This window comes from Rhinatrema bivittatum, chromosome 1 (genome assembly GCF_901001135.1).
Source record: "Rhinatrema bivittatum chromosome 1, aRhiBiv1.1, whole genome shotgun sequence".
NCBI lineage: Eukaryota > Metazoa > Chordata > Amphibia > Gymnophiona > Rhinatrematidae > Rhinatrema > Rhinatrema bivittatum.
In genome coordinates, this window is record NC_042615.1 from 4097084 (window position 1) to 4112980 (window position 15897).

Consider the following 15897-nt stretch of genomic DNA (forward strand, 5'->3'; position numbering starts at 1 on the left):
CAGCAGTCCCACAGTACAGCTCCTGATGCCTGCAGTCACAATCAATGGCATGGAAGGGAGAGGGGAATCCAAGGCAAGGCCTGCACTCTGCTATCACCACTGAGGGAAGGGGACCAGCAGTCCCACAGTACAGCTCCTGATGCCTGCAGTCACAATCAATGGCATGGGAGGGAGAGGGGAATCCAAGGCAAGGCCTGCACCCTGCTATCACCACTGAGGGAAGGGGACCAGCAGTCCCACAGTACAGCTCCTGATGCCTGCAGTCACAATCAATGGCATGGAAGGGAGAGGGGAATCCAAGGCAAGGCCTGCACCCTGCTATCACCACTGAGGGAAGGGGACCAGCAGTCCCACAGTACAGCTCCTGATGCCTGCAGTCACAATCAATAGCATGGGAGAGGGGAATCCAAGGCAAGGCCTGCACCCTGCTATCACCACTGAGGGAAGGGGACCAGCAGTCCCACAGTACAGCTCCTGATGCCTGCAGTCACAATCAATAGCATGGGAGAGGGGAATCCAAGGCAAGGCCTGCACCCTGCTATCACCACTGAGGGAAGGGGACCAGCAGTCCCACAGTACAGCTCCTGATGCCTGCAGTCACAATCAATGGCATGGGAGGGAGAGGGGAATCCAAGGCAAGGCCTGCACCCTGCTATCACCACTGAGGGAAGGGGACCAGCAGCCCCACAGTACAGCTCCTGATGCCTGCAGTCACAATCAATGGCATGGGAGGGAGAGGGGAATCCAAGGCAAGGCCTGCACCCTGCTATCACCACTGAGGGAAGGGGACCAGCAGTCCCACAGTACAGCTCCTGATGCCTGCAGTCACAATCAATGGCATGGAAGGGAGAGGGGAATCCAAGGCAAGGCCTGCACCCTGCTATCACCACTGAGGGAAGGGGACCAGCAGTCCCACAGTACAGCTCCTGATGCCTGCAGTCACAATCAATGGCATGGGAGGGAGAGGGGAATCCAAGGCAAGGCCTGCACCCTGCTATCACCACTGAGGGAAGGGGACCAGCAGTCCCACAGTACAGCTCCTGATGCCTGCAGTCACAATCAATAGCATGGAAGGGAGAGGGGAATCCAAGGCAAGGCCTGCACCCTGCTATCAGCACTGAGGGAAGGGGACCAGCAGTCCCACAGTACAGCTCCTGATGCCTGCAGTCACAATCAATAGCATGGGAGAGAGGAATCCAAGGCAAGGCCTGCACCCTGCTATCACCACTGAGGGAAGGGGACCAGCAGTCCCACAGTACAGCTCCTGATGCCTGCAGTCACAATCAATGGCATGGGAGGGAGAGGGGAATCCAAGGCAAGGCCTGCACCCTGCTATCACCACTGAGGGAAGGGGACCAGCAGTCCCACAGTACAGCTCCTGATGCCTGCAGTCACAATCAATGGCATGGGAGGGAGAGGGGAATCCAAGGCAAGGCCTGCACCCTGCTATCACCACTGAGGGAAGGGGACCAGCAGTCCCACAGTACAGCTCCTGATGCCTGCAGTCACAATCAATAGCATGGAAGGGAGAGGGGAATCCAAGGCAAGGCCTGCACCCTGCTATCACCACTGAGGGAAGGGGACCAGCAGTCCCACAGTACAGCTCCTGATGCCTGCAGTCACAATCAATGGCATGGGAGGGAGAGAGGAATCCAAGGCAAGGCCTGCACCCTGCTATCACCACTGAGGGAAGGGGACCAGCAGTCCCACAGTACAGCTCCTGATGCCTGCAGTCACAATCAATGGCATGGAAGGGAGAGGGGAATCCAAGGCAAGGCCTGCACTCTGCTATCACCACTGAGGGAAGGGGACCAGCAGTCCCACAGTACAGCTCCTGATGCCTGCAGTCACAATCAATGGCATGGGAGGGAGAGGGGAATCCAAGGCAAGGCCTGCACCCTGCTATCACCACTGAGGGAAGGGGACCAGCAGTCCCACAGTACAGCTCCTGATGCCTGCAGTCACAATCAATGGCATGGGAGGGAGAGGGGAATCCAAGGCAAGGCCTGCACCCTGCTATCACCACTGAGGGAAGAGGACCAGCAGTCCCACAGTACAGCTCCTGATGCCTGCAGTCACAATCAATGGCATGGGAGGGAGAGGGGAATCCAAGGCAAGGCCTGCACCCTGCTATCACCACTGAGGGAAGAGGACCAGCAGTCCCACAGTACAGCTCCTGATGCCTGCAGTCACAATCAATAGCATGGGAGGAAGAGGGGAATCCAAGGCAAGGCCTGCACCCTGCTATCAGCACTGAGGGAAGGGGACCAGCAGTCCCACAGTACAGCTCCTGATGCCTGCAGTCACAATCAATAGCATGGGAGAGAGGAATCCAAGGCAAGGCCTGCACCCTGCTATCACCACTGAGGGAAGGGGACCAGCAGTCCCACAGTACAGCTCCTGATGCCTGCAGTCACAATCAATGGCATGGGAGGGAGAGGGGAATCCAAGGCAAGGCCTGCACCCTGCTATCACCACTGAGGGAAGGGGACCAGCAGTCCCACAGTACAGCTCCTGATGCCTGCAGTCACAATCAATGGCATGGGAGGGAGAGGGGAATCCAAGGCAAGGCCTGCACTCTGCTATCACCACTGAGGGAAGGGGACCAGCAGTCCCACAGTACAGCTCCTGATGCCTGCAGTCACAATCAATGGCATGGGAGGGAGAGGGGAATCCAAGGCAAGGCCTGCACCCTGCTATCACCACTGAGGGAAGGGGACCAGCAGTCCCAGAGTACAGCGCCTGATGCCTGCAGTCACAATCAATGGCATGGGAGGGAGAAGGGAATCCAAGGCAAGGCCTGCACTCTGCTATCACCACTGAGGGAAGGGGACCAGCAGTCCCACAGTACAGCGCCTGATGCCTGCAGTCACAATCAATGGCATGGGAGGGAGAGGGGAATCCAAGGCAAGGCCTGCACCCTGCTATCAGCACTGAGGGAAGAGGACCAGCAGTCCCACAGTACAGCGCCTGATGCCTGCAGTCACAATCAATGGCATGGAAGGGAGAGGGGAATCCAAGGCAAGGCCTGCACTCTGCTATCACCACTGAGGGAAGGGGACCAGCAGTCCCAGAGTACAGCTCCTGATGCCTGCAGTCACAATCAATGGCATGGAAGGGAGAGGGGAATCCAAGGCAAGGCCTGCACCCTGCTATCAGCACTGAGGGAAGAGGACCAGCAGTCCCAGAGTACAGCTCCTGATGCCTGCAGTCACAATCAATGGCATGGAAGGGAGAGGGGAATCCAAGGCAAGGCCTGCACCCTGCTATCACCACTGAGGGAAGAGGACCAGCAGTCCCACAGTACAGCTCCTGATGCCTGCAGTCACAATCAATAGCATGGGAGAGAGGAATCCAAGGCAAGGCCTGCACCCTGCTATCAGCACTGAGGGAAGGGGACCAGCAGTCCCACAGTACAGCTCCTGATGCCTGCAGTCACAATCAATGGCATGGAAGGGAGAGGGGAATCCAAGGCAAGGCCTGCACCCTGCTATCACCACTGAGGGAAGGGGACCAGCAGTCCCACAGTACAGCTCCTGATGCCTGCAGTCACAATCAATAGCATGGGAGAGAGGAATCCAAGGCAAGGCCTGCACCCTGCTATCACCACTGAGGGAAGGAGAGTAGAGGCCTCAGAGTGCAGCACGTGGAACTTGCGCTCACGATTATTGGAAGTGAAAGGGGGGAAGGGATCAGTGCAAACCTTACCTTTGTGCGCTGGAAGACTGCTTTTGGATCCAGAGTCTTAGTCTTCCCAGGGTTGTTTTTATTGGTTTTAATCCAGCAAATGTCTTCACATCTTCTGAAGCCCCACTTCCGCAGACACTGAAGAAAGTAATTAGAAGAAAGTCTACATTTAACAATAAACTAGACTGCAAAGCTGGAGCTAATTTTTTTTAATGGTTTATACTATGCAGCATTTTCTATGCTGGCAGTGTAAATTGAAGATTTGTATTTCCCTGATGTAAAGTCAATAAAAGATTTTTGAAAAAAAGGTCTTGATCAAACAAAGAATCCTTAGCTGTAAGGGAGTGAGGGATAAAGCCTGGGATAAGCACAGAGGATCCTTAGCTGTGGGGGAGTGAGGGGTAAAGCCTGGGATAAGCACAGAGGATCCTTAGCTGTGAGGGAGTGAGGGGTAAAGCCTGGGATAAGCATAGAGGATCCTTAGCTGTGAGGGAGTGAGAGGTAAAGCCTGGGATAAGCACAGAGGATCCTTAGCTGTGGGGGAGTGAGAGGTAAAGTCTGGGATAAGCACAGAGGATCCTTAGCTGTGGGGGAGTGAGGGGTAAAGCCTGGGATAAGCACAGAGGATCCTTAGCTGTGAGGGAGTGAGAGGTAAAGCCTGGGATAAGCACAGAGGATCTTTAGCTGTGGGGGAGTGAGGGGTAAAGCCTGGGATAAGCACAGAGGATCCTTAGCTGTGAGGGATAAAGCCTGGGATAAGCACAGAGGATCCTTAGCTGTGAGGGAGTGAGGGGGAAAGCCTGGGATAAGCACAGAGGATCCTTAGCTGTGGGGGAGTGAGAGGTAAAGCCTGGGATAAGCACAGAGGATCCTTAGCTGTGAGGGAGTGAGGGGTAAAGCCTGGGATAAGCACAGAGGATCCTTAGCTGTGGGGGAGTGAGGGGTAAAGCCTGGGATAAGCACAGAGGATCCTTAGCTGTGGGGGAGTGAGGGGTAAAGCCTGGGATAAGCACAGAGGATCCTTAGCTGTGAGGGAGTGAGGGGTAAAGCCTGGGATAAGCACAGAGGATCCTTAGCTGTGAGGGATAAAGCCTGGGATAAGCACAGAGGATCCTTAGCTGTGAGGGAGTGAGAGGTAAAGCCTGGGATAAGCACAGAGGATCCTTAGCTGTGAGGGATAAAGCCTGGGATAAGCACAGAGGATCCTTAGCTGTGAGGGAGTGAGGGGGAAAGCCTGGGATAAGCACAGAGGATCCTTAGCTGTGGGGGAGTGAGAGGTAAAGCCTGGGATAAGCACAGAGGATCCTTAGCTGTGAGGGAGTGAGAGGTAAAGCCTGGGATAAGCACAGAGGATCCTTAGCTGTGAGGGATAAAGCCTGGGATAAGCACAGAGGATCCTTAGCTGTGAGGGAGTGAGAGGTAAAGCCTGGGATAAGCACAGAGGATCCTTAGCTGTGAGGGAGTGAGAGGTAAAGCCTGGGATAAGCACAGAGGATCCTTAGCTGTGGGGGAGTGAGAGGTAAAGCCTGGGATAAGCACAGAGGATCCTTAGCTGTGGGGGAGTGAGAGGTAAAGCCTGGGATAAGCACAGAGGATCCTTAGCTGTGGGGGAGTGAGAGGTAAAGCCTGGGATAAGCACAGAGGATCCTTAGCTGTGAGGGAGTGAGGGGTAAAGCCTGGGATAAGCACAGAGGATCCTTAGCTGTGGGGGAGTGAGGGGTAAAGCCTGGGATAAGCACAGAGGATCCTTAGCTGTGAGGGAGTGAGAGGTAAAGCCTGGGATAAGCACAGAGGATCCTTAGCTGTGAGGGAGTGAGAGGTAAAGCCTGGGATAAGCACAGAGGATCCTTAGCTGTGGGGGAGTGAGAGGTAAAGCCTGGGATAAGCACAGAGGATCCTTAGCTGTGAGGGAGTGAGAGGTAAAGCCTGGGATAAGCACAGAGGATCCTTAGCTGTGAGGGAGTGAGAGGTAAAGCCTGGGATAAGCACAGAGGATCCTTAGCTGTGAGGGAGTGAGGGGTAAAGCCTGGGATAAGCACAGAGGATCATTAGCTGTGAGGGAGTGAGAGGTAAAGCCTGGGATAAGCACAGAGGATCCTTAGCTGTGAGGGAGTGAGAGGTAAAGCCTGGGATAAGCATAGAGGATCATTAGCTGTGAGGGAGTGAGAGGTAAAGCCTGGGATAAGCACAGAGGATCCTTAGCTGTGGGGGAGTGAGAGGTAAAGCCTGGGATAAGCACAGAGGATCCTGAGCTGTGGGGGAGTGAGAAGTAAAGCCTGGGATAAGCACAGAGGATCCTTAGCTGTGGGGGAGTGAGAGGTAAAGCCTGGGATAAGCACAGAGGATCCTTAGCTGTGAGGGGTAAAGCCTGGGATAAGCACAGAGGATCCTTAGCTGTGAGGGAGTGAGAGGTAAAGCCTGGGATAAGCACAGAGGATCCTTAGCTGTGAGGTAGTGAGGGGTAAATCCTGGGATAAGCACAGAGGATCCTTAGCTGTGAGGGAGTGAGGGGTAAAGCCTGGGATAAGCACAAAGGACCCTTAGCTGTGAGGGAGTGAGGGGTAAAGCCTGGGATAAGCACAGAGGATCCTTAGCTGTGAGGGAGTGAGGGGTAAAGCCTGGGATAAGCTGCTTGGAGTGAGGTGTTTGGAGACCTAAAAGCTATACTAAAGCTATTTTATGTAAAATTGACAGTACCGGGATCCAGAAATAAAAAAATAAATAAATAAACCGGACCATAATGAGAATTTCTAATATGCTGGCAAAGTTGGACATAAAAGAGAAACCTCAAAGAACTGATGTGGAAAACTGACATTGAAAACCATACTGGGAGAAAGCATTCAAGAATTCGTGGATGTCTGAAATCTCTCAGAACTCTGACCATCCAGTGTGAGCAGTGGAGCACAAGATGGCGGCATGGGGCTGTTCTTGCATGGACTCTGACAAAATGTGTAATGTTTCCTTATGTGCAGAACCTCTGATCCCCCACTAGCTGGCCCTAGATCCCCGCCATTCCTTGCATCACCTTCCCCCTGACCATGCCTGCAGTGGTTCAGTCCTTCTCCAGAAGTGGGGTTTGGAGCCGTAGTGAGTGTGGTCAGTTTAGTTTGAGTTTTGTTGAGAGGGGAGCTGGTTTCTGCTCCTGCGCTATTTTTGGTTGGGAGACTGTCCAGTTCACCCCTTGCCTGGTAGGGGCTATCTCTTCCTGAGAAGACTTAAATAAATTTAGAAAATCTTACCAATTTATTTGTTTATTTTTAATTTTTATATACCGATGTTCCTGTATAGCATACATATCGCACCGGTTTACAAGGAACTGAACAGTCGCCTCAGGGGGGGCGGAATACATTAAACAGTCGCCTCAGGGGCGGAATACATTAAACAGTCGCCTCAGGGGGGCGGAATACATTAAACAGTCGCCTCAGGGGGGGCGGAATACATTAAACAGTCGCCTCAGGGACGGAATACATTAAACAGTCGCCTCAGGGGGGCGGAATACATTAAACAGTCGCCTCAGGGGGGGCGGAATACATTAAACAGTCGCCTCAGGGGGGCGGAATACATTAAACAGTCGCCTCAGGGGGGGCGGAATACATTAAACAGTCGCCTCAGGGGCGGAATACATTAAACAGTCGCCTCAGGGGCGGAATACATTAAACAGTCGCCTCAGGGGGGCGGAATACATTAAACAGTCGCCTCAGGGGCGGAATACATTAAACAGTCGCCTCAGGGGGGGCGGAATACATTAAACAGTCGCCTCAGGGGCGGAATACATTAAACAGTCGCCTCAGGGGGGGCGGAATACATTAAACAGTCGCCTCAGGGGGGGCGGAATACATTAAACAGTCGCCTCAGGGGGGGCGGAATACATTAAACAGTCGCCTCAGGGGCGGAATACATTAAACAGTCGCCTCAGGGGGGCGGAATACATTAAACAGTCGCCTCAGGGGCGGAATACATTAAACAGTCGCCTCAGGGGGGGCGGAATACATTAAACAGTCGCCTCAGGGGCGGAATACATTAAACAGTCGCCTCAGGGGGGGCGGAATACATTAAACAGTCGCCTCAGGGGGGCGGAATACATTAAACAGTCGCCTCAGGGGGGGCGGAATACATTAAACAGTCGCCTCAGGGACGTGGAATACATTAAACAGTCGCCTCGGGGACGGAATACATTAAACAGTCGCCTCAGGGGCGGAATACATTAAACAGTCGCCTCAGGGGGGCGGAATACATTAAACAGTCGCCTCAGGGACGGAATACATTAAACAGTCGCCTCAGGGGGGGCGGAATACATTAAACAGTCGCCTCAGGGGGGGCGGAATACATTAAACAGTCGCCTCAGGGGGGGCGGAATACATTAAACAGTCGCCTCAGGGACGTGGAATACATTAAACAGTCGCCTCAGGGGGGCGGAATACATTAAACAGTCGCCTCGGGGGCGGAATACATTAAACAGTCGCCTCAGGGGGGCGGAATACATTAAACAGTCGCCTCGGGGGCGGAATACATTAAACAGTCGCCTCAGGGACGCGGAATACATTAAACAGTCGCCTCAGGGACGCGGAATACATTAAACAGTCGCCTCAGGGACGCGGAATACATTAAACAGTCGCCTCAGGGACGCGGAATACATTAAACAGTCGCCTCAGGGGGGCGGAATACATTAAACAGTCGCCTCAGGGGCGGAATACATTAAACAGTCGCCTCGGGGACGTGGAATACATTAAACAGTCGCCTCAGGGACGTGGAATACATTAAACAGTCGCCTCGGGGACGTGGAATACATTAAACAGTCGCCTCGGGGACGTGGAATACATTAAACAGTCGCCTCGGGGACGTGGAATACATTAAACAGTCGCCTCAGGGGCGGAATACATTAAACAGTCGCCTCAGGGACGTGGAATACATTAAACAGTCGCCTCAGGGACGTGGAATACATTAAACAGTCGCCTCAGGGGCGGAATACATTAAACAGTCGCCTCAGGGACGTGGAATACATTAAACAGTCGCCTCAGGGACGTGGAATACATTAAACAGTCGCCTCAGGGACGTGGAATACATTAAACAGTCGCCTCAGGGACGTGGAATACATTAAACAGTCGCCTCAGGGGCGGAATACATTAACATAGGTGGACAGGAAAACTTTTAGGGAGACATTCATAAACTCAATTAAATGTAACTGTGTGCCAAACTCAAACATAAGTACAGTGTGTTTGTGCCTGGGTGACTCCTGTTCCTGCTGGTGACACAAGCCCCATAACCACAGGGCCGGAGCGAGAAGACCTGGTTATTCCTTTCCAGTCAGTGAGTGGAGTACAGTGACTCCTCACCCAGTGGTAAAGCTTGGATTGTTGATAGCTGCGTTTTAGTGAGGAGGGTTTTTGTACCACCCCTGGGTTGTAAAATCCCTGCTGGTATCCAGTAAAGAGCCTTTCCCCCTAAGAGGTCAGAACTAGAGAAAGTCCAGAGGAGAAGATGTCAAGATCAAATTGGAGACCTCCAGCACATCTCTACCCCGGGGAACATCTGGGACTCTGCTGGATTGCAGGTACGAGACATTTTTCAGGATTTAGGGGACTCCCCTCAATAGGCTTCCCTTCCTGGCTAGGTCCCTTGCCCCACAGACAAGAAAAGGGTGTGAGCTGCACCCAGAGAGTAGTACTAAGGACACTTGCACAGACTGAATTCCCCGTTTATCGATTGGACATCTATTTCATTTCTACAAATCAGTTTCATTTGAACGCACCTCAGAGAGGATTCTCGTTCACCACCTGGGCACAAAAGGTTAAGCCATTGTCCCATAGACAGAATCCATTCCTCGGGTTTTGTCAAAATTGGGGAAGTGGGAAAAGGAGAAAGCCCCAAAGAATTTCTTTTGTGTGCCTTTGAACTATCATAAAATCCCAAAAAGGGTTATACGTAAATATTTTTTTCCTATGGGAAAGAAACGCAAAGCAAGGACTAGGACCAATACAATGGATCAGTCCATTCCAGCAACGCAGCAGGGTACGATAGAGGAGTTCATTCAGCATGTGGCTGGCCAGGAAGGACGGCTGCATCCACTGCAGAGCTCAGCAAGGGAACGGCCGTCCACCTGGATATGGAAGCAATGTTGAGCCTCCTCCTGCACTGAGCCTTCAAAGTAGCTTTGCCACAGGAGAAGAGGCAGTGCCTTCGCATGATATCAGAGGCCGCTCTCCCCTGGAGCGGGTGTCTGTCTCAGGCACTTCGTGGAGAGCTGAGGAGTGCGAACAATGGGTTTTGAAATTGCACTGCAGTCTGGTGCGATGGGAGGTAGCGCAGATCTGGAGGAGGTAATGGGAGGAAGAGATGTGTCTGCATTGAAGATTGCGGCTCCCGTAGCTGAGTTAGTGACAATGGAAGCAGGTCAAGGTTAGTGAAATCCCTAGTGGTCACCCTGGCCTCCCTTTGGAATGTACTGGTGAATATGGAGTTCTCTTTTGCAAAATGTTGCACTGAAATTGCTTCATTATCTAATCATGTTCACCAGCAATACGGTCAAGACTGAGCATTTGGAGTGCTTGCTTCCTGAAATTGAAACTTAATGTGGCTGTGGTAGGGATAAAATGGGCATGCAGCGCAAGTTGCAGAATTTAGAACATTTTCCTATAGACTTGAATTTGCATTTTATAGATCTCCTTTGTTACCACCTCCCCACTGGAGAGATTTAAAATGTACCTGAAGAAAAATGTAAAAATGTCATCAGACGCTCTGCCACCTATCGCCAAGGCTTATTGCTATTTTTTTGTAAATGAAGAAAAAAGCAGGAAGAGGCAAGAAGAATCTGCAACAATATGTGCAAGGGGAAACTTAAAGCAACTTTTTTGGTGACTTTTGTCTTTGAACAAGGTTTTATCATGATGATGCGTTTATTTTTTTAGAAATAGACAAATACCATTTGGGGGTGAAAACCTCAAGGGTTTTCCAGGTTTATTCAAAGAAAACACAAGAGATAAGGAAGCCTTTTCTTGCAATGTGCAAGGAGGCAGATAGGTTTCTTCATTATCCTTGTAAAATGTATTAATATCGATCATGTTACGTATATTCCACCCCTTAAACAATCAGATCTGTGTGGATTACAAATGACACGTACCCAGATTGTTCCAGACAGGATGTTTATTGCTCTTCAAGTAGATTTTCAAAGTCACAATTCATTATTTCTCTGCATTCTTTGTAAAATAAAATTAAAAACTGAAAAATGCTGCTTGCATAAGTATTCAGCCCCTTCAGAACCACCTTTTGCTGCAGTAACAGCTTTAGGTCTGCTGGGGTAAGTTTCTCCAGCTTTGCACCAGTGGCGTAGCCAGAATTGATTTTTTGGGTGGGCACAAGGTTAACATAGGTGGGCACAAGGCATGCAGGTCTACTAGTTGTTTTCTTACTGATAAATAATGCCATATACTGCACCCTAGAATGGCTAAGTAGTTTGCAACAGCCATTATGTGTCATGTATGAAACTTTAAAATAATTTACTTCAATTATTTCAAGTATAGAAAACAATCAAATCCAATCATATAATAAAACAAAAATTAATGTATTCTTTCATGAACCATCTTTGCGAAACCCAGAAATCTTCATAAATACAATAAAATATAATTAATCATCAGAACAGGTGCAGCGCAAAGCTGCGGCAATTCACATTACAAGTAACATGAAAAAAAAAATTCAAATTCTGGTGTAATCTCAGCAAAAAATAACCCTCCACTGCTATTTTGTGAAGTAACAAACTCTTGCAAAGAAAGAGGCATCTGGAACCTTGCCAAACAATCACAGCACTGACTCTCAGGATTCAAACAGCAACCTTATGAAAAAGCAGCAATGCAAATACTACACCAGGCCCTAGAACATTAATACATCACCTACGGGAATAACAGAACAGGCTGGACTACTACTACAGAGAAACTATATGCTAGAAATACTCATTTCTGTCACAAACAGGCAAAACTGAGACCGACCCTTACCTAATATAGAAATAAGAGACTATAAATTAGAAACAGAAACATGCAGATAAAGCCAAAATAGAAAGCCTGAGAAACTAAAATGTCTGAACAGTGGAATACTTAAGAAAGAGCAAAATACAAAAATATAAGAATGCACATTCCCAAAGATGACATATTTAAATTGCTAACATCTCTCTCTCTATATATATATATAAATATATACATATATTTTTTTTTACCTTTGTTGTCTGATCTTTGTATTTTTCTAATCAGTTGGTCCTGGTCTCTCTTTCCCATTTTTTCCCTTGTCGTTCATTTCCTAATTCCTCTTCAGTGTCTTTTCTACTACTGTCTTCTTCCCTTCCACACACACACACATATATACATAAATGCTTTCTCTCACAGACTCCCTCACACACTCAGGCTCTAACTCTCATATGCTCTCCCCCCCCCCCCCCCAGCTCACATTCTCTGCAGACACACATACAAACTCTCACTTTCTCACCCCTCCCCAGGCTTATATTCTTATGCACACACAGACGCACATCCAGGCACCCATTCTCATCCACACACACAAACCCATTCTCACCCACACATACACACATTTAAGGTCCCATTCTCACCCACACATACACACTTTCAAGCACCCATTCTTACCCACATATTCAAGCTTCCATTCTCACCCACACACACAAACCCAGGCTCCCATTCTCACCCATATATATACACATTCAAGCTTCCATCCTCACCCACATATTCAAGCTTCCATTCTCACCCACATATTCAAGCTTCCATTCTCACCCACACACACACACAAACCCAGGCTCCCATTCTCACCCATATATACACACATTCAAGCTTCCATCCTCACCCATATATACACACATTCAAGCTTCCAACCTCACCCACATATTCAAGCTTCCATCCTCACCCACATATTCAAGCTTCCATTATCACCCACACACATTCAAGACTCCATTCTCACTCCCATACACACCCAGGGTCCGATTTTCACCCACACACACACAAGGCTCCCATTCTCATCCTCACATACACATTCAAGCCTGTGCACAGTTTCCGCTTCCTCCCCCCAGAGCAGGAAGATCAGCTGGCCTCCTGCTATCTTCGGGCCGTATGGCCGACCGATCTTCCTGTTTGGGGGAGGGGGGAGAGCGGAAGCGCCGCGCACAGCTTCCGCTTCCTCCCCCCAGAGCAGGAAGATCAGCTGCCTCTCCTGCAGCCACTGGCCTCCTGCTATCTTCGGGCCGTATGGCCGACCGATCTTCCTGTTGGGGGGGGAAGAAGAGCGGAAGCGCCGCGCACAGCTTCCGCTTCCTCCCCCCAGAGCAGGAAGATCAGCTGCCTCTCCTGCAGCCACTGGCCTCCTGCTATCTTCGAGCCATACGGCCGACCGATCTTCCTGCTGGGGGGGGGAAGCGGAAGCTGTGCGCGGCGCTTCCGCTCTTCTTCCCCCCCCCCCCCCCCCCAACAGGAAGATCGGTCGGCCATACGGCCCGAAGATAGGAGGCCAGTGGCTGCAGGAGAGGCCAGCTGATCTTCCTGCTCTGGGGGGAGGAAGCGGAAACTGTGCGCGGCGCTTCCGCTCTCCTCCCCCCCCCCAAACAGGAAGATTGGTCGGCCATATGGTTGTAGGACCGCTTCCCCACGTGTGCCGTGATGGCGCGCGAGGCGTGGGTTCTCCTCTTCACTGTCGCGGGGATGGGATCCCGCGACAGCCTTGCAGTTCCGGTGTCAGTTGGGTGGGCCTGGGTCTAAATTGGGTGGGCAGCTGCCCACCCAGGCCCACCCGTGGCTACGCCACTGCTTTGCACAGTGATTTTATCCTCCTACACGCCACCAACATTTAATTAACAGGTCGGGACCCTGAGCCTTCCCCCAGTTCTCTTACCGCCAGGTCCCCCAGCCCACCCTTCCAATGCCCAGATACCAGAAACATAATTCTGCCAGGAGCAAGGAATAAAGTCGCCGGCTCCTGCCACTGGAAGGGGCAAGTTCATTCCTAGCAGGGCTCTATTCTTTGTGCCCAGGGGTGTGTGGAGGGGCAGGCGTCCAGGGGAAACAGGATTCTAAATGTATCAAGAGCTGGGAAACAGAGGAGTGGGGGTGGGGGGAGGGGGAGTGATCCAGACCCGTGGAGCCTGGAACTTGCTCATTCAATTCTGGAGGTGAGGGCTGTACAGCAGACAGTACTATATATATATATTACATTTGTAAACAGGCTGGGAGAATTGGGTGCTGGTCTGAAATTAAAAAACATTTTTACAATGCCAGTTAACTGAATATCTTTGAAGATGTCCAGTTAGGTAGGAAGTTAAGTGGCCACATTGGGCCTGGTAACATAACAGCTGCTCTGAAGCAGGCCTAAGGTTATCCAGCTAACTTAGCCTGGTAGCACTAAAATTCAGCTAAGTTAGCTGGATAACTAAGCTCTCAGAAATGTCACTGGAATGCCTCTTATCTGTCTATGTATTTTAGCCAGATAAGTGGCTCAATATTAAAAAACCTGCCATTGAGATGGATTTCTTGTGAGTTATCTATCTAAATGGCTTTGAATACTGACCTCCCAAATTATAAACAGACACCGTCAGGGTTAATTAACTTTCAGAGCAGGACTGAAACGGTTACCTTACCTTTCATATGATTTTGGAACCCCTTCAGAGGTTTTTTTTAGGTGCTTTTGTTGTCTCCTCCTGCCGACACTGATTTCCAGTTTGAAGGCATCAGGGGAGCTCAGCAGGACAGGCCACCCCTGGATGTTTCATATGTACATATCGGGGCAGTAAAGACATTCTCCAGCCCTGCCAGAGACGGTTTCAATTTGTTCTGCTACAAATCAGAGGTGTCCCTTACCATTCTGCCGAGGTCCAGTCCCTCTCCTGAGCCACACCACAAGAACACAAAGGACCTTTGATCAGAAAGCTTCTCAATCTCCAGCTTCATGATCTGAAAAGGAGAAAACAAGGACCTGGCCAGGAAGTTCTGTGTGACCCACCAAAGCACCCAGTACAGGAGGCAGATGTTACAAATTACCAGATCCACATGTGTGACCGGAAAAGAGCAGTGGCTAGCAAAGTTATTCTTTCTGAAGTGAAGACTCCAAAAGACCAGTCAGCTTAAGCAAGGAGAATGGGCAGCAGATGCGCAGTTAAGGGAAGGAATTTGTCCATAACTGAGAAACACAGCCCTGCCAAGCACACCATGATCACTGCAAGGAAACAAGGAAAGAGAGGCACTTTGGAGTCAACATCAAGAAGTGCAGAGTCATGAATTTTGGGAAAGGAGCGGTATGGGATGGGGAGGGAGAGAGAGAGACGGGAGCATGGGAGACATATCTTGGGGTGATAGTGTGCAATGATCTGAAGGTAGCGAAGCAATATGACAACAGTGACTTGTGACAGAGGGATGCTGCACTGCATAGAGAAGCATAACCAGAAGGAAAAAGGAAGTGATAATGTCCCTGTACAGATCATTGGCAAAGTCTCATCTGGAGAACTGTGTTCAGTTTTGGAGACCGTATCTCAAAAAACAATAAGGACAAGATGCAAGCGGTACAGGGTCTGCACAAATAAAAGACATACAAGATGATACTGGAGGACCAAAATATGTATATCCTAGAGAGGGGAGCATGGGTATGTATTACAGACTTTAACTCCTGAAGCATATAAATAATGCACACAAATCAAATCTTTTCCAGTGGAAAGGAAACTGTAATAATAGGGGTCATGATATGAAGCCTCAATGAGGAAGACTCAGTAATGTCATCAGGAAATATATTTTAACGAAAGGGTGGTGGATGCATGAAATGCCCTCCAGGAAGGGGTGGTGAAGACGAAAATGATAGTGAATTCAAAGGGGCATAGGATAAATACAGAGAATCCCAAATAACCAAAGACTGGAAATGAAGGAATGGGATAACCTGGGGCAACGTTTGGGTAACCCGTGTGGAGCGGCAGTTACAACCCTAAACAAAAGGTGAGGGGATAACTTGCACAGAGCGGCAAACCTAAATAACTTGCTGGGCAGAGTGGATGGACTAATCTGGTCTTCATCTCCCGTCATTTACTATGCTTTATTTATAAAGCATAGTAAATGCTTTTTTTTTTTTTTTTTATAAAAAATGCTTTTTTTTTTTTAATTAAAAAAAGCTTATATCCTGCACTATCATTGCAAAGGTATTAAAAAAAGAGGACATGAAATAAACCATTTCAGTGAAAAGGAAGTTCTA

The 15897-nt window shown here is 49.8% G+C and overlaps 1 protein-coding gene across 1 annotated transcript in view; it reads right to left on the reverse strand.

Moving 5' to 3' along the window:
• The window catches only part of METTL14 (methyltransferase like 14), a 117821-nt gene that overhangs the window by 26413 nt on the left and 75511 nt on the right, over positions 1-15897 (reverse strand). Inside the window, exons 8-9 of the mRNA XM_029614955.1 lie at positions 14523-14615; positions 3709-3825 (exon numbers count right to left, since the gene is read on the reverse strand). Of these exons, the coding sequence (XP_029470815.1) occupies positions 3709-3825; positions 14523-14615 (210 nt within the window). The remainder of the gene's footprint in view (positions 1-3708; positions 3826-14522; positions 14616-15897) is intronic.